This window comes from Chelmon rostratus, chromosome 11 (genome assembly GCF_017976325.1).
Source record: "Chelmon rostratus isolate fCheRos1 chromosome 11, fCheRos1.pri, whole genome shotgun sequence".
Classification (NCBI taxonomy): domain Eukaryota; kingdom Metazoa; phylum Chordata; class Actinopteri; order Chaetodontiformes; family Chaetodontidae; genus Chelmon; species Chelmon rostratus.
The window spans coordinates 2,365,942-2,389,064 of record NC_055668.1 but is presented as its reverse complement, the minus strand read 5'-3'; the positions used below and the strand labels follow the sequence as shown (position 1 = coordinate 2,389,064).

The 23,123-nt window shown below is 41.0% G+C and overlaps 1 protein-coding gene across 4 annotated transcripts in view; it reads left to right on the top strand.

Annotated features, from left to right (window-relative positions):
* Window positions 1-5,811: 5,811 nt before the first annotated feature.
* hspa12a (heat shock protein 12A) overlaps window positions 5,812-23,123 on the top strand; it is a 61,104-nt gene continuing 43,792 nt past the window's right edge. For 3 of the 4 annotated variants that reach the window (XM_041947881.1, XM_041947883.1, XM_041947879.1), the window contains exon 1: window positions 9,843-10,122. In XM_041947881.1, coding sequence (XP_041803815.1) covers window positions 10,080-10,122 — 43 coding nt within the window. In that variant the 5' untranslated portion in view covers window positions 9,843-10,079. Of the gene's footprint in view, window positions 5,869-9,842; window positions 10,123-23,123 lie in introns of those variants that run through there. The other variant, XM_041947882.1, reaches the window with a different exon arrangement.

The following is a 23,123-nucleotide window of genomic DNA, read 5'->3' as shown; positions in this document are numbered from 1 at the left end:
AGGAGTGTCCAGAATGTGTGCCAGAAACTGAAACTGTCCCATACTCTCTGTGCGGTCATTCAGTATTTTAGAACAACTCACTTGTGCTCAGTGTCCTCGTTTTTTGCACTTTTTACATGTAATCTTAATGGTAGGGCATTTCTTTCTATCATAAAGCTGGGTGCCACACCTACCACAGTTCCAGACATTTTTGGGGACACTTGTTGCTTTTCATGCTGTGTTTCCGTTCTTGTGTTGCTCCCTCTCCCTTCGCTATCCATGAAAAAAATGAGCCAGCAGACCTGGATTTCTCTCTCCTGGCTGGTTAGCTCAGTGGTTAGCCTGAAGTTCAAAAAGCTTCCACTCTGGCCATTCTACCAGGCAAGCAAACTTAAACTCCTCCAGAGGATTAAACTTCGACATGTCGAAAATAAAAATCCAATAAAGTTCTTCCTCTATTTCGACAATAACATATCCTACGCTGAAGATATGCTGATGCATTTACAGTACCACTACAGTCAGAAATATCATTCATCACAAATATCTAATTATGCTTGAACAAACCATTAATACACTATTCCATCTGACATAGGCAAATAGTCATCAATGCTCATTATTCCATATGGGGTGGCAATCACACAGCATTACTACTGCATGCCAGCTACAGGCCAACACTCAATGCAACAACAGATGTACACCAATCAGCATTCCCATTATCCATTTATTCCGTACTGCAGTGCAATCAGTGGATTCTTGCTCTCTCCATCTGTTAACATCTACTAGTTAGTTGGAAATACTTATTTTGAAAAAGCACAAAGTCAAGGCTAGGGTAATGACACCTGCATCATTGTGGAAAGTATGACAGTGTACACGAACTGCAGTGAATACTTTACTAATACCTAAATAGACAATTTCCAGAAACCTGTATGGATTTAATTGTACCTTTTATCAGTTCAAGGAAACTGCTGTTTCTGTTTATATGTATTGTTAATAAAGCTGTTCATCAAGAATGATTGTTTTCTTTATTTTTACCACATATTTTTAAATCAATTCAATTAACTTAATCTTTTTTATATCTTCTTCCAGAATGACTTTTGTTTGATACATTAAACATCTGAATCAAGTACATGGCACACAATCAAATAATGGTTGAGTGAATCTGTGAATTAAGCCGAAACACCAGTTTAGAATTCAAAAGAAAATATGAGGATGTTAGCTAAACTTGCAGATAGATTTCCTCTCATTGCTCTCCAAGCTACATTATAAAATTACAAAATGCAAACACCTGCTGACTCTCAAACATCTAAACGACAGAAACTACACAGAGCACAATCAAATAATTGGTCTTGTATCAATGAAATTGCTGCAGTTTGGCAATCAAAGATACTTGCACATTTACTGTGCAAATAATTTTTAACTAATAGCTACCAAATCACAAGAAACATAAACAAACAAAAACATGGCACATATCAATCCAGCTAGTTCTACTGTTTTTAATTTTTATCTTTCCAAAAACAGTGTCACAATGGACTCTGGTCTGTTTCTTTGGTAGAAAGTCAAGCCACTCACAACTTCTGTATTCACAGATGTGCAGGAGGGCAGGGAATTTCTATGCTTTGATGATGCGCAGCAGTGGAAAGCTGAATACTGAGTGGCCACTAGATGGGGTAAGATGCTGATTATCATGGTGATACGGCCACATCAAATGCCAAAATCAAGCTGGTCCTTCACATTGCAAACACTCTTCACCTTTTCACCTGGTCTTAAACTCTTGACTGTTAATGCAATGATATACTGTCAGATCTCAGATTCTTTACTAAAGCAAAAGCAATACTTCAGTGTAAAAACACTCCCTGAAAGTACAAGTCCTGCATTCCAAATGTTACTCAAGTAGAAGTACTTATTGTGCAGAATAATGGCCCTGTCAGTGTATTATATATCATTAGATTATTAATACTGATGCATTAATGTGTAAGCACCATTAGTTTAGGTGGACCTAATTTTAATGAATTTAAATGCTCAGGTGATTTAATCTATAACATAATATCATATGTGTTATGGGCTCATCATATAGAACTGTTAGTGAATGGTTAGATGAGTATGAAAATGATGTGAATCAGATGCTAGGACCTTCACAGTTACCAAATCTCAACCCAGTTGAACTATGGGAGATTTTGGAGCAATGTGTTAGATTGTGCCTTCCGCCACATTATCAAAACACCAAATGTCTTTTGTTGGAATGCATGATCAGGCAACCTGAATCTGTTTAGGACCTTAATTACACACTTTATGTAATAGTAGGGTTTTACTTTAATTTACCCATTTGTATATGTTATATGTATATAAGAGAAGAGAAAGTTGAGATGTGCTATCTATAACTGCCAAATATTAACTCATGTACACTACAGATACATCAAAGTACTAGTACAGAATTTGAGTTACATTTCATTACTGTCTTGTTACATATTCATTCATAACACAGCCAGATCAACCTGCTGGGTGGCCCCTGGGAAAAAACATTGCTGCTGGCCATCTATGAGTTGCCCCATTTACCACACTTTCTGAGCTATTGTCTTAAAGCTCCAGCTTTGATTAAACACAAACTAGTTTTAATCCCGCTCCAAGACAGGGCCTTTAGATGAGACCTTAAGACCCACCTCAAGACGTTTGCTTTTGTGGTCTATATTTCCAAACAAACTTTTCAATCAAGCTGTACTGGATAGAGGGGAACACATATGTGGCAACACTGGCACAATTTTCTCTTCTTTGAGGATTAAGTTTTTGTAACATGTTATTTTGTAATAATTTCCAAGGAAGTTTCCTGTAGTGAACTATGTAATTTAGGAATACTTGAAGTAATATTGTAGATCCAAACAAAGTATCCTCTTAATTTATTTGAGTTTTTTAAGAAACAGCCATGAAACGACATAGTACCCTACATAGTTGAGTACACTGTAAAAATTATATAGTCATATAATCTTATAGGCCTATTTAGTTTTGCATATGAATTGGATTATCTAGTGCTGATCATGCAAGTAAATGTCACTTGCCGTGTCTCAATTGTGATGTTTAGCTATGATACAAGGGACATGTCCTTCACAGATCCTCCAGTATGCGTACACACTTATTTTAAGACAGAGAAAGAGTTTCAACATCTTATTTTTGCACCTCTGGTCAACCTCCTGTCCACTCTCATGAGATGATCCACCCTTTGCCCCAGCCCTTTAATCACCATTTTAACCTACTCAGCCCATCTGTCTTGCCTCCTGTCCTGAGGTTTCCATCTCTGCCCGTCTCCAGCCCCTGGCCTCCCACCTGGGGTTTCCTGCTCCACCCCTGCTCTCCATTCTTCAGCTCCCGGGGCACTTGCCCCTGATCATCCCCTGCAAACCTTTCCTCCTATCTGTTTACCTGCCAGCAATCTCCTAGCCTTCAAGCCACTCCTATCTGCCATCCTTCCCCTCATTCCCTCTGCCCATGCCAGCTTCTCTGTCTCCATCATATTCACCTTCATTCCTATTTATTTCATGTCATTACTTCACTGCATTTAGGGCCACATTACAAGCCGTAACAACAGCAGTTTGAACCCAAACTTTAAAATTTCAGTTGTATTCCAGTTTCATCATAGCCTTTGATGTTCTTTGCAACTGCACTTGATAATACATTTAAAGTTCTTGAAATTTTGCCGTTTGGGTTAGAGGTATGGTTGAGGAATGGCCCTGCTCCCAAACCCAAGATGACCAGTGGCTGAGCACCTGAATGGTTTGGTCTGAAATGACCAGTCTGGTTGCTGTGAGTGCAGTGCCAATCCAAAGGAATGGTTTAGTGTTCTGAAGATATACCTGAGAATGCAGAGGACTTTGTGTAAATGACAATTTTTTCTGTGTCTGTGAGAAAGAGTGGGTGTTGAGTTGGTGCCTTGGCAACATACCTAGAGCTGATGTATTTGGTCAGCGGCTCATATGGACTAAGATAGAAACTGTGGCAAAAAATGCTTATGGGGAAAGAAACTCCCAGTTGATCTGTTTTACTCTTGTGAACCATGGATATGCATGAGTGAGAAGTGTGGGTAGCGATGTCAGATAGGCTGGAGTGATGATAAAGATTACAGGCAGATTAAGTCAGAATAAGCCAGCAAAAATTTGGCTGTTGGGGTCTAGCAGGTTTCCTCCCTCACTCACCCTGAGTGTTTCTGCTGTTTTCCCTCTCTACTGTGTCCTAGTGCTTGTCCCCTTTCTGTCTCTGTGGCAACCTAGTTTCCTTCTCCTGCCAACATAAACCCCAGTCCTAAACCCCACCCTTAGCCAGATCGTTCTGTTTCATGGTAGTACTGTAGAAAATGAGGAAGGACTTTTTTTTGGACATATCAGAGTTTAATTCTCCAGGGGAGTTTACATCACTGTCTGCCCTCCTCTGCTGTCTGCCTCTGATCAACAATTCACAATCCAGCTTGACCCGCTCCACCACTCCGGATTTCAGACTTTATGATATATTGCCTTCGTTTGAACTTTCACTTGGTATCTGAGTTCTACTTTTGAATGCTGAGTTATTACCTTAAACTTAACAATGGATTCTAGGGTTAGGTCAGCCATAAGGGACATGCATCCTCAATGTAGAAAAAAGATGCAGTGGCTAAGAAGGTTGGTGAGTGTGAGCATCTGAGTGGCAAGCATCTAGCTGTGAGAGCAGGTTCCTGTTTCCAAAAGCCTTTGATTAACATTGTGACATGGAAATGGGCGGTTGAAGGACAATAGAGGCCAGTGAGCCTCCATTGCTTGTTAAAGATGTTGCTTCCTGTAGGTCTGGATGGTGGAGGACTGTATTTTTTGGATGGAATGAGTACTGGTGATAAGAGATTGGCTGGGGCAACATTGTTAGTAATGGATTCTCCTGAAGAATTAGAGAGGTTTTCCAGCAGTGAAGCTACTTGAATGTTGTGGATGAAAATGATGGGACTGGTATGGGATGAAAGTTCAATTCTGGGGCCAAGCGTCTGAATTTCTGGAATTAGAAACGGGAGAATCAGCACTGATCTTGTGGCAAACAGGAATGTGGACTGCCCGGAGGATGAACTGGTGTTGAACCGAGATTGATGTGAGACTGCACAGGAACTGCATAGTAGCTTTAGAACGAGATTGATCTTTGTTTAGAATCTCTAGAACTGTGGTGAGTGGATGAGTATGGACTTCCTAGACCATGCCCCCAAAGAATGCCCTCTATAACAAAACAGTCGAGCTCATTAAGCATGGATGAATGTGAATAGGACTCGGATTTGAACACTGAGAGCCAAGCAAAAGTGAATCATCTCCCTCCATAGTAGCCACCGAATCCAAAAGAAGGAGCTGGAATGTTGAATGTCCTCAGGTTGAGCAATGAAGTCAAAGGAGGAAATGCCATTCCAAGGAGACAGGAAATGTTGCCACAAATGCATTTCCATTTTGCATGCATTGTCCAGAATGACTCCATTGTGGAGAGAGGGGACATCTCTAGCTTTAGTTAAAAGGTTGGACAGGAAGGATTTTGCTTGGGGAACTATGTGAAGAGCTAGTAGCTGGTCTTTGATGCAGCTGTCTCTTAGGAGATAGTTTGACAGAAACAAGGAGATGTGCTGTAGGGAAGGAGAAGGAAACTAATTCTGGGATAATACCAAAAAAACTGATGGAGGTGCTAGGCCCTGAAGTTTTTTCTTCAAAAAGAGGGACCCGAAGTTATGGGAAAGTTTATGTTAGAGTAGTAAGTTCAAACAGAGGTAGTGAGGATGGTGGAGAGACAACAAGAAAATTGTCAAGAAAGTGGATAGGGTAAGGGATTCTGTAGTTATTAGCCAGGATCCAGCACTGGGCTTCTGAAAAAGAGTCAAAGATCTTGGGACTGCTTCTCCAACTGAAGGTAAGGTGCATAGAAAAAAAAATAAGCTCCTTTCCAGCAAGCCCCTAAACAAATTCTGCATTAAGTTCTTTGCCCTAAAGGTAATGGATGGCAGAGCTGCACTGAACCACAGTTAGTCAACATTTCCTTGGTCTTGCTAGTGTTGATAATGGAGCTGGGCTTAGTCTTTGTAATGATCAGAAATTATCTGCTTGTGTAATGCAGGAGAGACAGGAAAAGTTGAGAAACTAATGAAGTTGGCTGCATTAGTGGTGCTGGTGTAGCTAGAGTGTAGTTAATGACACAAGGGATGGGGGATTTGGAAATGGACAAGGATGAGAGGCACCAACTTCATTTGCCCATGGTATGGCCAATTGGGTTGCTGTATGGGGCTTATAGAAGCCAAGCCAAGGCTTTAAGCCACTGAGGTGCTGCGCCTGGATAAGCTAATTAACTTGCTGCTGTTACCGTGTCTGATGAATGATAATCGAAGTCAAACTTGCCATTTGGAGACTTTGTCCATTTATTTCCAATAAAAATTGTGTCAACGAACATAAATCCAAACAGGTTTCCTCCACTCTCCATACGTCCACACGTGTAACACCATGTGCTTGCTTCCTGTCTGCGTCAGCGGTCAAAACTGTTTGTCTTCCAGGTGAAACACCTGACCTCACACAGAAAAGTTCCTACCTTATATAGTGCTGACCGCTAATTAACCTGTGAGACCCGATCCTAATACACCATATTTTATACATAAATAAATTCACATTCTGCTCCTACAGGGCTCTTATGCTGCTGTACTGGCTATGAGAAACAAGGGATGAGCAGAAGCTTTATTACTGTAGGTGAAGAGATGATGGGTTGAATGTATGCGCACAGGAATTTTGTGAAGCTGCGAACTCAGGGATGAAAAAAAAAGAGAGCTGAGATCATGTGAGACAAGGCAGACACAGAGGGAGTTGACAGAGGGGGAAATACATCTAACCCCTACCAGGGGAGGCTGATGATGCAGGCTGTGCAACCACAGAGGCCCTGTGATGTCACATGTGACAACACTGACAATGGTTGGCTCTGGAAAGGAAGCAGGAAGTGTTGGAGACTCAGTAATTGTTGATGCCAGAGTATTTATGGACACTGTGTAGAGATGAAACAGTCTTCCTTGATTTATAGCTGTAACTGAAGGGGATGCCTTTCCCTTTCAGAAATTGTTCAAAAAGCTCCAAAATAACCTACAAAAAAGGAAAAAACCTGGAACCAACAGTATGTCAAGTTGAGCCACACTATGCAGTGGATATACAGTATTACAGACTCGCTCAAGACACAGTTGCAACACTTAGGAAGAGTGTGAGGCTGACCTTTTAGCAGCTGGGTGACACGGCCACATCAATGTGTATTTTGACTATGTGACGTGAACCAGTATGAGGTCACACCTCACTGAAATGCTGTGAACAGGCAAAATGATATGGTGATGACATTGCAATATTTTCAAAAAACTGTTTCTTCTCAAATTTATGACATTATTCCCATAGCATTATGACTTTTTAAGTAAACTTTATTACCGTTTACTGTCAAAATGCCAGCCATAGCCAAAAGTGTATGTTAGAGTGGGTAAAATTCTCAAATAATGGCGGGGCCTTTCTTTACCTTGACTCAGAGGGTACCAGGCCTTCAATTGGAGTTTCTTTTTTAGGTTTATATTAGAGACAGGCCTTTATTTTTAATTCTCTCTCTCTTTGATAAGTATATTTAATCATATTTTAATATGAGGCCTTGTTGTTTTCTTTTTGTGGAACTTTTATGCTACTATAATAGTTACTATAATATACTGTTTGGCTGAGACATTAACATACGTAAACCTGCAGAAGAAGTATCACGTGATCTGTTAATTTCAGTACACTTTAAAAAAATATATTACTCAGACCACTAGACATAATTACAGATTTACAATGCAGGAATTCACATTATAGGTACCACCACAGTTAATCTGTGTCACAATTTGGCCACAGTTTGGCACATTAACCACTACAGTCCAGCAACATACTCGGCCCAGCAACATACTTGGTTAGTCTCGTTGAAGCAGAAGAAGAGAAGAAGACATCAAACCAACAGGGTGCACAAAGCAACGCATTTCTGTTACTGACTCCTGCCATAAAGTAACTAATTAAAATAACAAGAAACTGTAAATTCAAGCAGAATGACACAAGGCAGGCTGAAGCACACAGCCACAATGACAGAGTGCTGCAGTAATGTTGCAGCTCAGAGTATCTGGATATTTGAAGCAGGACTTGAAAAGTAGGAAAAACCAGGAGAATGAAATTATTCAGACTTTCAATACTGCCACCAGGAGAAACTCAGACTGGTGTAAACTGGTGTTTGTAATAAGAAGTGTGTAAGAAACACAACTTTGTGCAGTTTAATTTACATAAACCAGTGCTTTTAACATAAATTGGTCTTTGAGACTAATTTTCTGTAAAAGACATCACAAAACTAAACTATCGCCTACAGGTACCCTGTTTCCAAATTGATTTTTGATCATTTTGGCACAGATATAAATAATGCTTTAGAGATTATCGACTGCTTCCTCTGTTTTTCCTCGCAGAAACTGTAAATGAAGTAGGATTTGCTGCTGAGTCACTGCTGCAGCTGAAGCAACCAGAAATGCATCATGCACATTCACTGTTTTCAGACTTGTCTGCACTAGAAAACACAGAAGGTAAGCTTGCTGAAATTGCCAGCATGCACTTCAGATGCCAGTTGATGTCATACTTGGTATGGAGCAGCTACATATTTCAGCAAGCACTTGGTGCTACGGTGCATCTAGGGTTTGAATTAGAGCCATTGAAAAATATTTCTTTTAAGAATGCGAAAGTACATTTATATGTTGCTCATCATAGTCACCTAGTTCTCCAATGACACAGGAGTCCTCTTCAAGGGGCCCCAAAGATCAGTTGTTATTGTATCAGTTGATATGCTTCATTGGTACATACTGCCAGATTTTCAATTAGCACAAACCATTTAACTCTCAGTAAGCCAGGAGATTTCAGCGAGTTTGTCAGCTGAATTGAAAAACTGAAGTGAAGTGAACTGAAAAAGTAATAATAAAAGACTTGCACTGTGTAGTCTGGCTTTGTGAGGTCTTACTAGATGTCAATAAAATACAGCAAGCTTGCTTTTGATCAGCTGACCAAAAGTACCAAGCTAGGTACATGTGGAGCTGCATAAATTACAGATAAAAATAAAAGAAATGAAAAAAAAAAAATACAAAAATGGATGGAAACTAGAAAGAAATGTATAAAATATGAATAATAACAGATATCCCACTTCAGAAAGCAAAATGGGACTCAAGTCTAGATCAATCACTGGCCCATTTGGCCCCATGTAGACATAGTGGACCAGTGATACACTTAGCCCAATGTGCTCCTGCTGGATCCCTATTTCATATTTTCTCTTTACAAAACAAATATTTTTATACAGTATTTCAGCACTTTGCCCTGCGTATGGATTTAGACAAATTGTTTGGTTTATTAAGTTTTAATTTAGTCACTCCAACACAGACCCTTTGGTGAAATTTTACCTTACAGTCAGTCTGCATGGGCTTGTCATGTGACCCACTGAACCCATTTGTCACTTTGCCCACATTCATCACTTCACCTCTTGCCCATTTTTAGCCTCCCACATTCCAGATATGCTGCCTGGGTACTGAGGTTAATCATCAGATAAAAATGCTAAATTGAAAGTAAATTCTCGAATATGATTTTTCTCTTCGCACTCAGTTTCCAAAAACTTACTTGTCCGTGAAGTGTATTCCTCAGACCTACATGGAATCCGGACTTTCTGAGTCTGGCTGGTGGACGGCACAGCATCCCTACCGGCTGTCCTGAGCAGAGCTGCAGCGGCAGCATTCCTGGCCAGGACAGCAGTGACTGTGATTGGGAGGGGCGGACAGAGCAGCAGCAGCAGTCGGGGGTTCAACATCCTCTGCTGAGGCTCACTGCCCCCCCTTCTTCAAAGCCCTCCGGACCCCAAATCTTCTCCATGTTCTTTTAACGGCTTTTTCTCAGAACAGGAAGCGGCAAAGCGAAGTGAAGTCGGAAGGAGCACCGAACTAGCCGCGTGGGGGCTGTTCTTGTTGATATTTTCCCTCTTTGGCCTGGTATCCCCAGTAAACCAGGAAAATTGCTTGGTGTAGCTGCATCGGAGAGAAGGCTCGGGAGGAGGTGAAACTGCGGGATATGATGACTGAGAAAGAAACCGTGACCGAGAAGATAATCTCAGGTAAATGAGGCAATGCCCTTTAACAGTTGTGTAGTTTTTGGCAGCGGTCGTCTCTGATAGAAATTAATGCGCGCGCACGTACGCAGTATGCGCTTCGGTATGGACCTGTGCGGGACGCGTTCACGTGCCCTCGAGTGAGATTTTCGAGGTTTGCGGTTAACGTAAAGGCCTTTGAGACTATGTATTGTTTCATTACGGTGTCGTTCGACCTAGAAAAGTCTTCCTAGCGCCTCAGTTGCGATGCAGGGACTCCGTGAGAGCTGCGAAGCACTGCCTTGGCTTTCCAAGGGCAGCCGCAGTGTACAGGACCTCGCCTACTAGCCTGCACAGAGCAGCACTCTGCTGCGAACATGGCGATATTCAAACTTTATCACTCTGGCTTGTGTTTTCCGACTGCGATGCTGATCTCGGTGTGTCAGGTTGTTCACGGCCGACTGGAGAACACGTACGGCCCAGGTCGGTCCTCCATAACGGTGCAGAGTTTGGTCACATGGTGCGTCCCACCGGAGTTGTGAGTCAATGCAGCAAAAAAGTCTGCACTGTGTCCTCAGGTAACGCAGTGTTCATCACCCCCCGCCCAGACGGCCGTGCCGACGGGGTCCAGCCAGGGGGGTGCACTGAGGCGCGTTTCAAATCACTGTCATGATTTGCCGGTTTTATAGGTCGTCTGCTCGATGAATAAGATAAGTTTGGCCGGATATCACTTCCCTCCGCTAAAGGTACATGCCGTACTGACGTGAGTAGTCAGGCGAATCCTTTGGGATTTCTCTGATTCTAGCGTTGCTCGCTCGTCAGGAAGCACAAACGTACAGTAATTCAGAATCATTATGCAAGATCCTTTGCAAGTACTTATACTGTGCGATTCGGCCTACACCCAATACGCAAAGCAGCGTTTATTTTAACAATGTTTCAACTTTTATTCATCTCCATCATGATTTCACACCGTAAACCCTCTGTGGAGGGCGAAAGTGAGCAGTATGCGCCATTCACGTAGAGTGTGAAAAAATGCTGCTGGCTGATTAACACTGGTACCTTTGATGATCATTTCAGTAGCATTTACTCGTTGCTATCACATGTCTTGCTGATCGAGCTTTAAAGAACAAGCTTGAAATTAGGAAAAAAATAAATGGAGTTTGGTTGGTTGGAAGTCCTTTTCCTCTTAGGGGTACTGGGAGTAACATTTTGGTGACTATGTTATGTAATGTAACTGACTGAGGGCCACAGAGGCTGCACCCCGATGATGTCCTGCAGGGATGATAGATAAAGATCAGACTTTGTGTGACTTCAACTCCTAAACTGCTAAACATGGTTGCCTGTGTTTTCAAACTTCAAACTTGTGGGTTGATAAATTCCCACTGGAAAGATTGCAGGTACAAGCTCTGAATGCTGTGGTCAGCCACAACGACATACTGTGGCCTGGATGGCTGTTGGGAAGGCAGAGCTTTACACACAGTGTAAATTGAGGGATTATTACACTGGTTTCTGTCAGTTTATGTGCTAAAAGATAACTGTATGTTGCTCAGTGACTTTTTAAAACAAAGCCAAGGCTAAACTATGGATGGATTTCCAGCATTGTTTTGTGGTTTGGACCTGTTTATGTAATGCTGTCTGTTCTTCACAAATCTTTTTTTAGCATACAGTAATGCCTTTGTTTAAGCATAGAAGGAAAGCCAAGGTTGAGAACAAATATAGGCTACACCTTCAAAGCGTTCAAACTCTTGATGCAGTTACTTTGAGTGATTGTGATTATTTCGATGCGGTTGAAAGTAGCATCACTCTGCTGATGCCCCACTGCAGCCCCATCTCCAGAGCAGTGAAACCAAGCTGCATTAACCTGCAGCAGGATGTTGCAAAATCAAAGTAAATGGCAACACTCACAGCCAGATGTCATATGTTGTTCTGTGGGACACTGAGCTTGTCTGTCAAGACACCAGGTCTGAGGATTTTACCACATTTTAGATTTTTTTAAAAACGTTTCTCGCTGATATCTTGAAATCCAATACGGCTGAGTCCCTGTGACTAATATTATCTTGTTAGGTAGTCAGCAACTTTACTTGTGTTTGCCTTGTATTTTCATAGCAGCACTTGGAGCATACAAGAAGCCCTTTGTTCATGATTTGTAAATGTTGATATGCTGATTCAGCCATCCGTGGACCATATCAAACTGAAGATATGGCAGATATGGGGTGTGTGCCTGCCCCAGGAGTGTCCTGGATTCAGTACCACTTCCTTCATTGTTTTCTGTCCAGCAGCCCCATACCTCACCTGCCCACTAACCAGCACATTTATTTGAAACAGTAGGAAAAGTACTATGTTAAATTCATTTTGTTGTAAAATGCTATAGTAATAGTTTTATGACATAGTATAGTAGGTCTTACTGTTGAATTTCAAATGACATACAATGTATATTCAGACTGTAGAGTGAAAGATCTGAAGACTTTATGAAAGTTCATGAAGGCCAGGTTATGGATTGTTGACCACCCGCACTGGAAAGGGCTGTAAGTGACATTAGAATAAAGATAATTCTTTCAGCATGCACAGGGGTGCACATAACTTTTTTTAGTCAGGAACTCAGGTGAGTACCAGGAGATGGTGTTTGGTACTCGCCCCATACATAGCATGGTCTTAGTAAGGTCACAGTTGTCCACGCTGCCTTCCACTGTGTCTCCCTCATTGTCCTTCCTGCATGGTGGATGATGAAGCTGCACCTCCCAGTCCTAGGGTGAGCCCCTGCCAGTCGTCTCCATCCGCAGGTCAACAGCTGGCTGTGGGTCAGATGTCTCTGTGGTCATCGTTCCCCTTGGATTCGTTGTTGTCAGTTTTCATGTTAGAGGCTCTGCTGGGTAGCTGGAAGTCCCTGTCAGCATTTGTGTTTTATTCATTTACAGTTTCTTCGTGAACTTTATTTTAGCGGTGCAGAACAAAACACCCTGTCAAAGCCACAAACCATGCCTTCAAACGTCCCAGAGAACATTCTGTCACCAGGTGGCCTTGCAAAGTGATAGCCCATAATACTGCTCTTGTGGGGTCACTGTGCCGTTGGGGTATTCCTTGGCAGTCAAAGCTCACGTTGTTTGTTTTTGTCTGTAAAAGGGTCACGTGATAGGGCAGTGATGAATCAGGGAAGGACTCCTCGTGGCTGATAAGACCCAATCTTTAAGTGAATGTAGGTGTCTTAGTCATCGTCTCTGTCCGAACACACTCAAACCAGCAGTCAAAAGTCTCAGTTTTAGGGGTTTGAGAGCACTGGAGTAGTGCTGACACTGAGGTGGAAACGTAGCAAAAGTTATGCATTGTAAAATGAAAATGTATCAGTGTGGAAGCAGCCTTTGTCTCTGTTTTTATCAGTCATGAAAACAGACTGAAAAGGATTCTTCCCGCCTCACTGTTGAGAATGTTGTAAATGGTCTGATAAGTTCTGTTGCGATAACCTGAGTCCTCAGGCACACAGTGGGTGTGCGTGCTGTTCAGTGAATACTCAGACATGCTCCACATGTGCAGTCGGTGCATTTGAGCTCCGGGTTTCAAGGGAACATATGACAGTTCTGCACTGATGTTTCAATGCTCATAAAAACAGTGATTCTGTTGTATTGAGCGTTCACTTGATGCATCACAGTACAATACAGTTCTAGGGCCTGAATATTTTTTTTTTTTTTTTTACTTTGTCATGAAGTTCCTATTCTATGTGTCAAACCTGGACTTTCTCTGTTGAAAATATCTAAATTTCTCTGTGATGTTCAGCTGCCTGAGTGAGCTGGATAGAAAAACAAGAAGTACTTCATTTACATAACTGTGTTCCTTCAATGAAGTGGTGTCTGCGTGCTGTTGACGTCTGTCTGTGAATTGTTTGGGGGAAGGCTGGGGGTGTCAGACAGCGGTTTGGTTGGTGCTGGGTGTCGAGGGGGTGGGGTGATTTGACACCCCGGCCATTAACTAACTGGTTTTAGCCCTGCACTGGGTTTGAAATGAAAATGAAATATATATGTTGACTTGAGGACTTGTTTTAAGAGTATAGTCCACATCTGATGAACTGCGTAAAGAAGGAAACATTGAAAAACACATCACACATGGTACTGTACAGCTACCTGCAATCTCTGATCTAGCTCAAGCAGCATTGGTCATTCTTTGTTAGTGTGGATAACATGTATACATGATGACAATTTCCTGGTCTCAATGATTAGGTGGGCAAAGGTTGGAATGGAACGTGAGAAGCCTGTTTAGTGAAAATGGAAAACCATGTTGATATCATATGACCTAAAAGTATTAGGATGTCATTTTTCATGCACATTTCTTAAGTCAGCTGAGAATGAGCCACCATGGTGAACATTCACACAGGTGCGTTTAGAGAAACAGTGCGACTCACTTCGACTGAAAGAACCCCCCCGTGCCTTGCCATGACCCACGGTAGGTGCCTGTCAAATGACTGTTGTTTAGCTTTCATGTCTGCCTTTGGAGGCTTCATGCCAGGTTAAGCACTTTATTGCAGACTGATCAATCTACAGCTGACAAATGTTACATATTCTTATTTATAGTTTGACAATACTCACTTAAACATTTTGAACAGTTTGAACTGAGGAAGAAATACTTTATTCAAAAAGCTCTTTGCATAGAGAAGGAAGCGTTTCAGGCCGGGAGTTGAGTGCTATGACACTGAATAAAAATACAGCAAAAGAAGGAAGAAGTGGTCTTGGCATACCGGCCTCCCTCTAAATCACAGGAGAAGTGTCAGTTTTAAAAGGGGGTTTAGAGTGAATGTGGAAACATGCTCTTTGTGGCTCACATGCTTTCTTATAAAAGACAATATGGCATGACCGACCTAGTCACAGCTGACCAAAACAAACCGCAACAGGATGAAATAGCTGCCCCACTCCCAGAATGACCTGTCCTGGCTCAGAATGTGGGAGAATGGGAGCAGGAGGCGGTTTTCGGTACAGTGTCATGTCTCAGACATGAGCCATGTGGAGGAGGTGGTGATCAGTGGAGGAATGAGACTTACAGGATGGGGGAGGTGCTACACACAGGCCATGAGGAGCTGAAGGACGGAGGGAGGGACAGAGGAAACAACACTCATTTGGAAAACAAAAACATTGCAAGGACTGTCCTGTGACACTTTTCTAAATGTTCTCTTTGCAAATATTGTAGACACCTCTTTCCTTCTGTTAACAGATCAGATTGAATATTTCGAGCACATCCTTACTATAAATTATACTAGTTTTGAACTCAAATGCATACCATAAACACCCAGAGTCTGAAAGGGATATGCTGAGTCTTCGGCGGGACAGTAATTGGTTTCATACGTTGCTGTGACATGTCAAGAATAGAAATTCAGTGTTTGCTTTTTTGACCTTGTTTGACCTCAGTAATGCATGTGTTTGTCTTGGCCTGTTTACTATGGATGTACCTGAATCCTGAAACAGATATTTCTGTTCTGTTATTATTCACTGGGAAAAAAGTCAGCTCCATGATTGAAATGTCTGTGCATCAGCCATAATGTTTCTTGAAACAGATTCAAATCATTGTGGATGGCTACAAGATACAAATGTCCATTCTTGTAGCTGTCGCTCCCTCCCTGCAGTCATCTGACATATAGGAAAAACCCATTTGTTCTGTTGTTAAAATTCTTTACAAAAGAAAGCATCTCTCAATGAATCAGTGGGAAAACAGAGAGCTGGAATATTTTCACATTTAATGCAGGGATTCTTTTCATTGGACATTATGACTGGAGAGACTTAAATATATCAGACAGACATGCTGCTCCCAGTCAGCACTGATGAAGTGACGGGTAGTTGTGATGTAGCTTTCATTTGTAAGAGCTGTCCAGCAGTCGGGGGTCAGAGCAAGCTTATCTGCCCCGGCTAGCTTGACTTTTAGCTCATTCTTCCTCTCAGCAATTCATTTAGTCACGGTCGCTCTTGATGGCATAATGTTCTTGGGCTTGAGGTACCGAACTGGCTCTTTGAATCCCTCCCCCTCTACCACGCTGACTGGCAGCATATGGGTCTCAACTGTAGCTGTTGACATCCCTGGTTTATATATGTTGTCTGCTATGTATATTTTTTATTCTGTTGTTAAAGTGACAGTTATTTCTGTAGCCTAATATTGTTTGTTGCACTTGCTGCAGTGTGCATAGCTCTTTTCATTTATTGTTGGTCATTTGTGTTGAATTCTCTGAGTTTTATCCTCTTTTCTGGTTAATTGTAGTGAGTCTGTACAAGGTGGCTGTATATTAATAACTGATCATCAGTGTCCTGCACAGGCTGCAAAATCTGTCTATACAAATGGAATTTATTGTTATTGTTTATTGGAAATCAAAGCTCAGCAGTGTGATGTTGTTTGACTGCTGTTGTTGGATTGACATTTAATGCGCTCTGTGCCCCCATATTATTTGAATATAATATTCTGGTACTCTCCATCTCTGCACGTTTTCCTAGCGAAGTGAACGTCAACACATAAAGAAACGTGAACGCAGCATCATTGGAATTTAATAACAGTATGAGAATGTGTAAATATACTTCAGAATGTATTATACATCAATATTACATACATCAATACATAACACTTGCACTGCCAGCAAATATTAGGTTAGAAAATACAACATTTGCCTGCTTTAACGTGACTTCCAGTTTAAATCACATCCACTTCTGGTCTTCTATCTGAATACACATACAGAGACAGATCATTCTGTTGATAATGACACCTTTCCCCCCTTTACTGTTTACACCTGGCATTAACAAGTGTCTTGGGTGATGTGATCACAAGTGGACAGTTAGTTCACACCTGGCATTACAGTGTGTCTTCACGGCCAACATGATTGACCACTTGTGATTGGTTCTTAATGTCCCCGCTCCATATGCAAATAAACTTGTACATCATTTCCAAAGACCAAATGTAATGATGTTTTAAACCAGCAGCAACAGAATACAACAACATACTATATATTATAGGCCAATATCAGCTTTTCACAGATATATTGGTATCAGCATGCTGTATGTCAGCCACTAAGTCTCAAAAATGAGCAGTTTAGAAATGCCTAAAAAGGTTTGCGCTATTTTAGAAAAGCATTACTTAATTTATTTATCAGGGAGCACTGACAAGTTTGCTTATGTTTTTCATTTTGGCCAACAGATTTTTTTTCTCTTAAATATCAATATTGGTATCGCCAAACTGGTCAGGCTACTCAGGGCTAACACGCATAAAGACAAATATTTACAGGCAGGTTACAATGTCCAGTCCCTCTGACCTGCATGTCTAAGACTATGGGATGAAGAGCACCCAGAAATCCATACATGGAGAGAACATGCAGACTGCAACAGCAGGAGGAGTTATTTGTGTTCTTCAGCTTGTCTGCAGCGTGCATATACTGTTGCATCTCTAACTAATACACACCAGTGTGAAGCAGACACAAATCTAACCATTTCACTTCTAACTGAGAAACATTCCCCCTGGCTGGTCTGAACTACAGTCCTCTCAGCTCAATACCACTGTAACAGAATCTGTTGTTGGTATCTGTTGATATACTGTTCACGGCACAGGAAACAGTCTCCTGATGAGTTAATAGTGATTATGAAACAGAATTAAATGCTTTTGTCGTTAACTGCAAGCCAGCTTGGACAGATATGTATCCTTAAAATGTAAGCTGCACTGCTAAGCTGGGAGTACTTCTTCAACGTTAAATAATTCATAGGTTTTTAAATATGCACACACCCCAAAAAAGCACAGCTGCAGGATCAGACCTGAATGTATTTAATATTATGAGAGAACACTGGACACATCAAATACCACAAATCAGATGTTAACCCTAACGTGTGGTGTTGTGAAGGGTTGCTACTGATAGCGACGTGGATGCCAACACAATCCAGATCTATATTTGACTAGTCTGGGTTGAGAAAATTGTCTTTAGTAATCAGGGAGTGGAGCATTTGCTATTATCATTTTTTCCATTACAGACAGACAGGAAGGAAAGCCATTGTTAGGCAGAGCTTTTAAAAGCATTTCCTTTGAGTGTGACCAAAACGCTCTGGCCTCTTCAGGAACTTGCTCTGCCTTTCTGTCATCTGACATCTCTGCTCATTGTTTTGTATAAAAGTCTCTTTCTTTGTTGTAATGAACAATGCACCATTTGGTTCTTTTAAACACTTTCATTAAAAGCAACACTTTGTCTGGCTACTTTAATGTGGAAATCTGAAGGACATTTGAAGGTAGTTGGGGAAATGGATAGTTCAAAAGTCCAGTATGCCAACTATTGGTCTGTCTGAGCAGGTGGCACCTCTGAGTCGAAGTTGGCTGGGAAAGAAGGAGCTCTGGTCAAAAGGTAAAAATGATAAGAAGATGCCAGACACAAGGAAATTCTTTTTCTTCCATGTCATAAAAATCATGATCTTGCCTGAGTGGTACAGCTAAGTTGAATGTATGTAGTAAAAAGCACTAGTCTGCATTGTATGTGCAACTCTTCCCTTAACGTGCACGCACAGTTACCAGCCCAGCTCCAGATGTGGATGCTACTAACCTCTGCCCTTGATTCCACTGTTTCCTGCCCTTTGGGAGCAAGTTCCTGGAAACAAACTTAAGCACTGCCACACTTTTTTATAAGTGGTAGCACATGCTTCTTCAATCCTGAGCTCAGTATTTCAAAACTCAGTGTGGACTAAATAGTGGAGAACTATTTGTCGCTTAATCAATGGCCACATCTTTCAAAATTCCTCTCACTCAAACTCAACCATTAAAACTGTTTATTGACAGTCCATTTTGCAAAAATTGCAATGTTATGTACATACAAATTTACATTCAACACTTAACACAGGGTTGCCATTAAGTGGGCCGCAATTGCCACATTCTGCTATATACAAAGATATTCAACAATATAATGCTTAAACTCTTAATTCACCTCTACAAAAAGACGTACCTCTGCATGAGACGATGACTTTACCCAGCGTCTTACTCTCCCTTCTTCTTTCTTTGCCAGGTGAATTGTAAAAGACAACATATTAAGTTGTGATTAGAGCTTGAGGCCAAATGCAGAAGACAGGGCTGACTAGCACTGTTGTAGTTTTATTGCTGCTTTCTCATATGAACTGTTTCACACACACAACATGAGATTATCAATATCAGGTGTGTTCTCCATCCTGGAAATACATTAGATTTGGTTTAGGTGAGGGTGGCGCCTGGGTAGAGCATGCAGGAGGCAGGACGTGACTTAAAAAGTATGCTGCATAAATCAGTATTTTGTTTCCCGCACCCTCACAGACAGAAGTTCCAGAATTTCCTTGTCTCTCTAGTTAGCAGATATTTTTGTTGTCATCTTTGTGTAAATTACCCCTTTTCTTCACCCTTGGTTGTTTGTATTCTTTTGTTTCTTGTGCACCAGTCGCACGATAGAAATGCCAACCACATGTGGGCTTACGGCAGTGATGCCAATTTTGATTGGTCAAACAGATGTGACGACTGCATCAGTCAGTATTGACAAGGACGCCAACACTCTAAATGTGGAGAGCTGTTCTTGGAAAAGCAAAGATGTCCAGGTTCTCATTAGTATTCATGAAGAGGAGGCTATTCAAAAGGAACTGAGGCGAGCAGCTAGATATTAAATGTAAAAACATGCTGGATGTAGTAACGCTAATGGCCACGACATGCTTGCTTCAACCTCTCCCTTGACATGCAGTGTGTGTGTGTGTGTGTGTGTATATTATATATATATGAAATGACATACTGTAACATTGTCCAACAATCACTGTGTGACATAGGCCTACTGACATGTCAGACTGCAGTATACTACAGTATACATAAAGAGGGGGAAAACCTTTTTCTACTCTGCCATATACCCATACATTTCCCTCTCCTCTCACCTTATTTTCATTTGAGAGCATTTCATTAATTTCTTCTCACATTAAGAAAAAACACATGAACATTTTTATTAAAGGTATAAATCAGTAAGATGCTGAAAATGATATCTATCAATCATCGGCAGTCTTTTTAGACTTTAATATGAGATTAGAGCTAAAGCTGTTTGTTCCTTTCTGTTGTATTATAGAACTATCACAGTTACTATCTACATAAGATAAAGCATTTCGGAATGAAAACTCAGAGTTTAATTACAACAAGAATGCTGTATCAAAAATAAATATCTGGAATTTGTAACAAACCATTTCAAAATTGATAGAAAATTCATCGAGGTTTAATTGTGTATAGACCGCCTGTCTTGATAGACTTAGTCCATGCGTTATGATGTGTGGCCTCCCTGTACCAGTATAGCAGCAGTTCCCTTGGAATTGTGGGAATTCGTGTTGGATGTATGGACTGTTTGCAGCCAGGGACATGATTTTCAAGTGCGTGATAGACCAAGTAGAATAGTGACTGTCTCGAATGAACACAAAGCTGCTTTGTGGGTAACACAGGTAATTTTAATTCATCGTATGGACCGATTGCTTCATAGCATGTGCAACATATGTGTTGCACCTGAAAGAGCAGTGCCATTGTGTAGATCAGAGGAAGGGAAGCTCTGGCCTTCGTGTTAGACCAGTTGATCCAACCTGTGATACAGTTCAGAAATACAAAGCAATTACTTTGTTCCAGCTGTAAAGGCAATAACATAGAATAGTAGAATAACATGTTACACAGAGTAGTCCCTGACAACGAGACACGTTGTGGTCGATATCAGGTCAGTGCATCATGGCACCTGTCAATAAAACAGAAGTAGATGCAGAGTTTTCTGCTTATCAAGAGAAATGGACAAGCAATTATTTGATGAAATAAGGCCATTCTCAAGAGTCATTGCCGTTTGAAACATGCTAAACTGGATGAGCTAACAGATGCACTTGGATCAAGTTAACAGGAGTTTGGATGCTCAACAGCCAGCTTTCACAAGACCACATTCTAACAGAGACAGTGTTATGCAGGCAGGTTTTATGATGAGTGAGCTAATTGCTAAGAAGCTGAAACCTCATTCAGAAGGAGAATTTGTGAAGGAGATCCTTGTTGCTGCTGTGGAGCTGCTAGAACCAGACAAAGTAAAACTGTTCCAAAGTGTCAGTTTGTCTGGAATAATTCATAGAGATGAAGGGAAAGCTGACGTGGAAACTCAGTGACAGCAAGTGTCAGTGTGTGATTTGGCCTTCATGGTGAACATTACCAAGAACCTCTGAGCTGAACCTCAAGCTGCAGCAGCTTCTCAGCTCTCTGCTTTCAAATGTGAAACCATTTGAAGTGAAATTAAAGCTGTGGCAGCTGCAAGAACAAAAACCTGCTGCTGAGTGTGAAAACTCCTTCAGACATTTAGTGAAAGGGTTTCAGGACATGAAAAGTAAACAAAAGGAACTGAGCATATTGGCTGTTTAATGTGGAACCAGCTGGTGTGAACAACATGAAATCACTGAGCTGCAAAGCAACAACCTGCTGCTGTGAGCAAAGACTCAGTTCTGCTCAAGACTGACTGACCCAAACCTGGGAAACCAGCTTGGAGTAGCTTCATCATCATCATCATCATTACACCTAAGAACATGGAATGAAAGTCATGGAAAGTGGTTTGAGAATTAGAATAAACTGAATGGAACTCTAGAGTATTGAGTTCAATTCTAAGAATACTGAATGAAAGTACTAACTGAAAAACTAAAAACTGATGTCTCATGAGAATTTTGTCATGTATATGAAAAATAGAGAATAAAGTTTAATCAGATTTTTGCTCCACCCTTACATGGAGCCTGGGATCTTCAGACCAGTACATATAGAAACTGTCAAACAAAGTTCAGTACACCTGACATTTATCTTACAGACATGAGAAGAGGCATCAACCCTCTCATCTTGCTCTCCAGCAGAAAAGGAATAATTACATTTCCCAAAATGTAAAACCTTTGCTGCAATGAACCTATATCTAAAGGTTTGCAATAATAGCAATTTGTACATCTTCATGTCAGCAGAGATGATTATGTACCTGACAGTTAGGATCATAGAGCATTTTGTATGTAAAGTGAATATCTAATACCTTATTTCATAAATAAATATGCATCTAGTTTACATATTCACAGAACTTGATTTTGAAGGTCTGCTGAAAATCATGGAGTGTGACATCTCACTTTATTATCACTCACCCCCACAGTCAGACTAATTTATATTCCACTTGATAAAGGGTGAGAACGATAATGTGTTGGATCTGTTTTAGACGTCATGTCACAGAGGAGTAACAAACCCCAGAGTGAAAAACAATGCATACCTGGAATTATTGAAATCTGTGTTTCATTTAATGTATCACATACCTTTTGCTAACTATAAATCAAATAATGACCCATTGTATGATTAGACCGTCGGTTTGACTGGCAGTTTCTTTGTCAGGATGAGTTGAAGCATCTCAGGGTTTTTTTAGAGGTTTACTCACCATGACAACAATGAAGAATGTTTGATGTAAAAATGAGTAGTTATAAAAGTATTGAGCCTCATTTTAAACATATGTCAGCATTCATCCTTGAAAACCTGTATCATTGTATGTTGTAGTGTGTTTGTGCCTTCGATGTGACACAGTGTGTGTGTGGATCTGTATGTGTATGTAGTGGCTGCAGCTGTTGTCAGGCTGTTTCTCTGCACTGTGTGTCTGGGCTCATGGCCAAGTGGATGCAGTCAACCAGGGAAAGAGGAGTGTGGGGGGGTTAGTCTCTCTCTCTGCATGGCATGAATGAATGGGACCTCAGATGGGAAGAAGAAACAGCACATTCTCTCCTCTAACTCATTTTGCCGTCACCCTTATGAATGTGGCTCTTTGATAGTCTAATTTTTTGTGTTTGTGCCTCTCATTTTGCTGCAGTGAATTTAATGAGGCCCCTCTTGTGCTATTGTAGGTAACAGTTGGTGCCTGGCTTTGTATCTCTCTCTGTGTTCCATCACAGTCTTAGACACCACTGTCTTCTGAAACACGTTGCTATTGTCTATTAGGATCTTGCAAGATTCCCTGCGTCTTTATTAACAAGATTATTAACATGTTACATTTGAAATATTTAAACTAGATGCAGATTTAATTA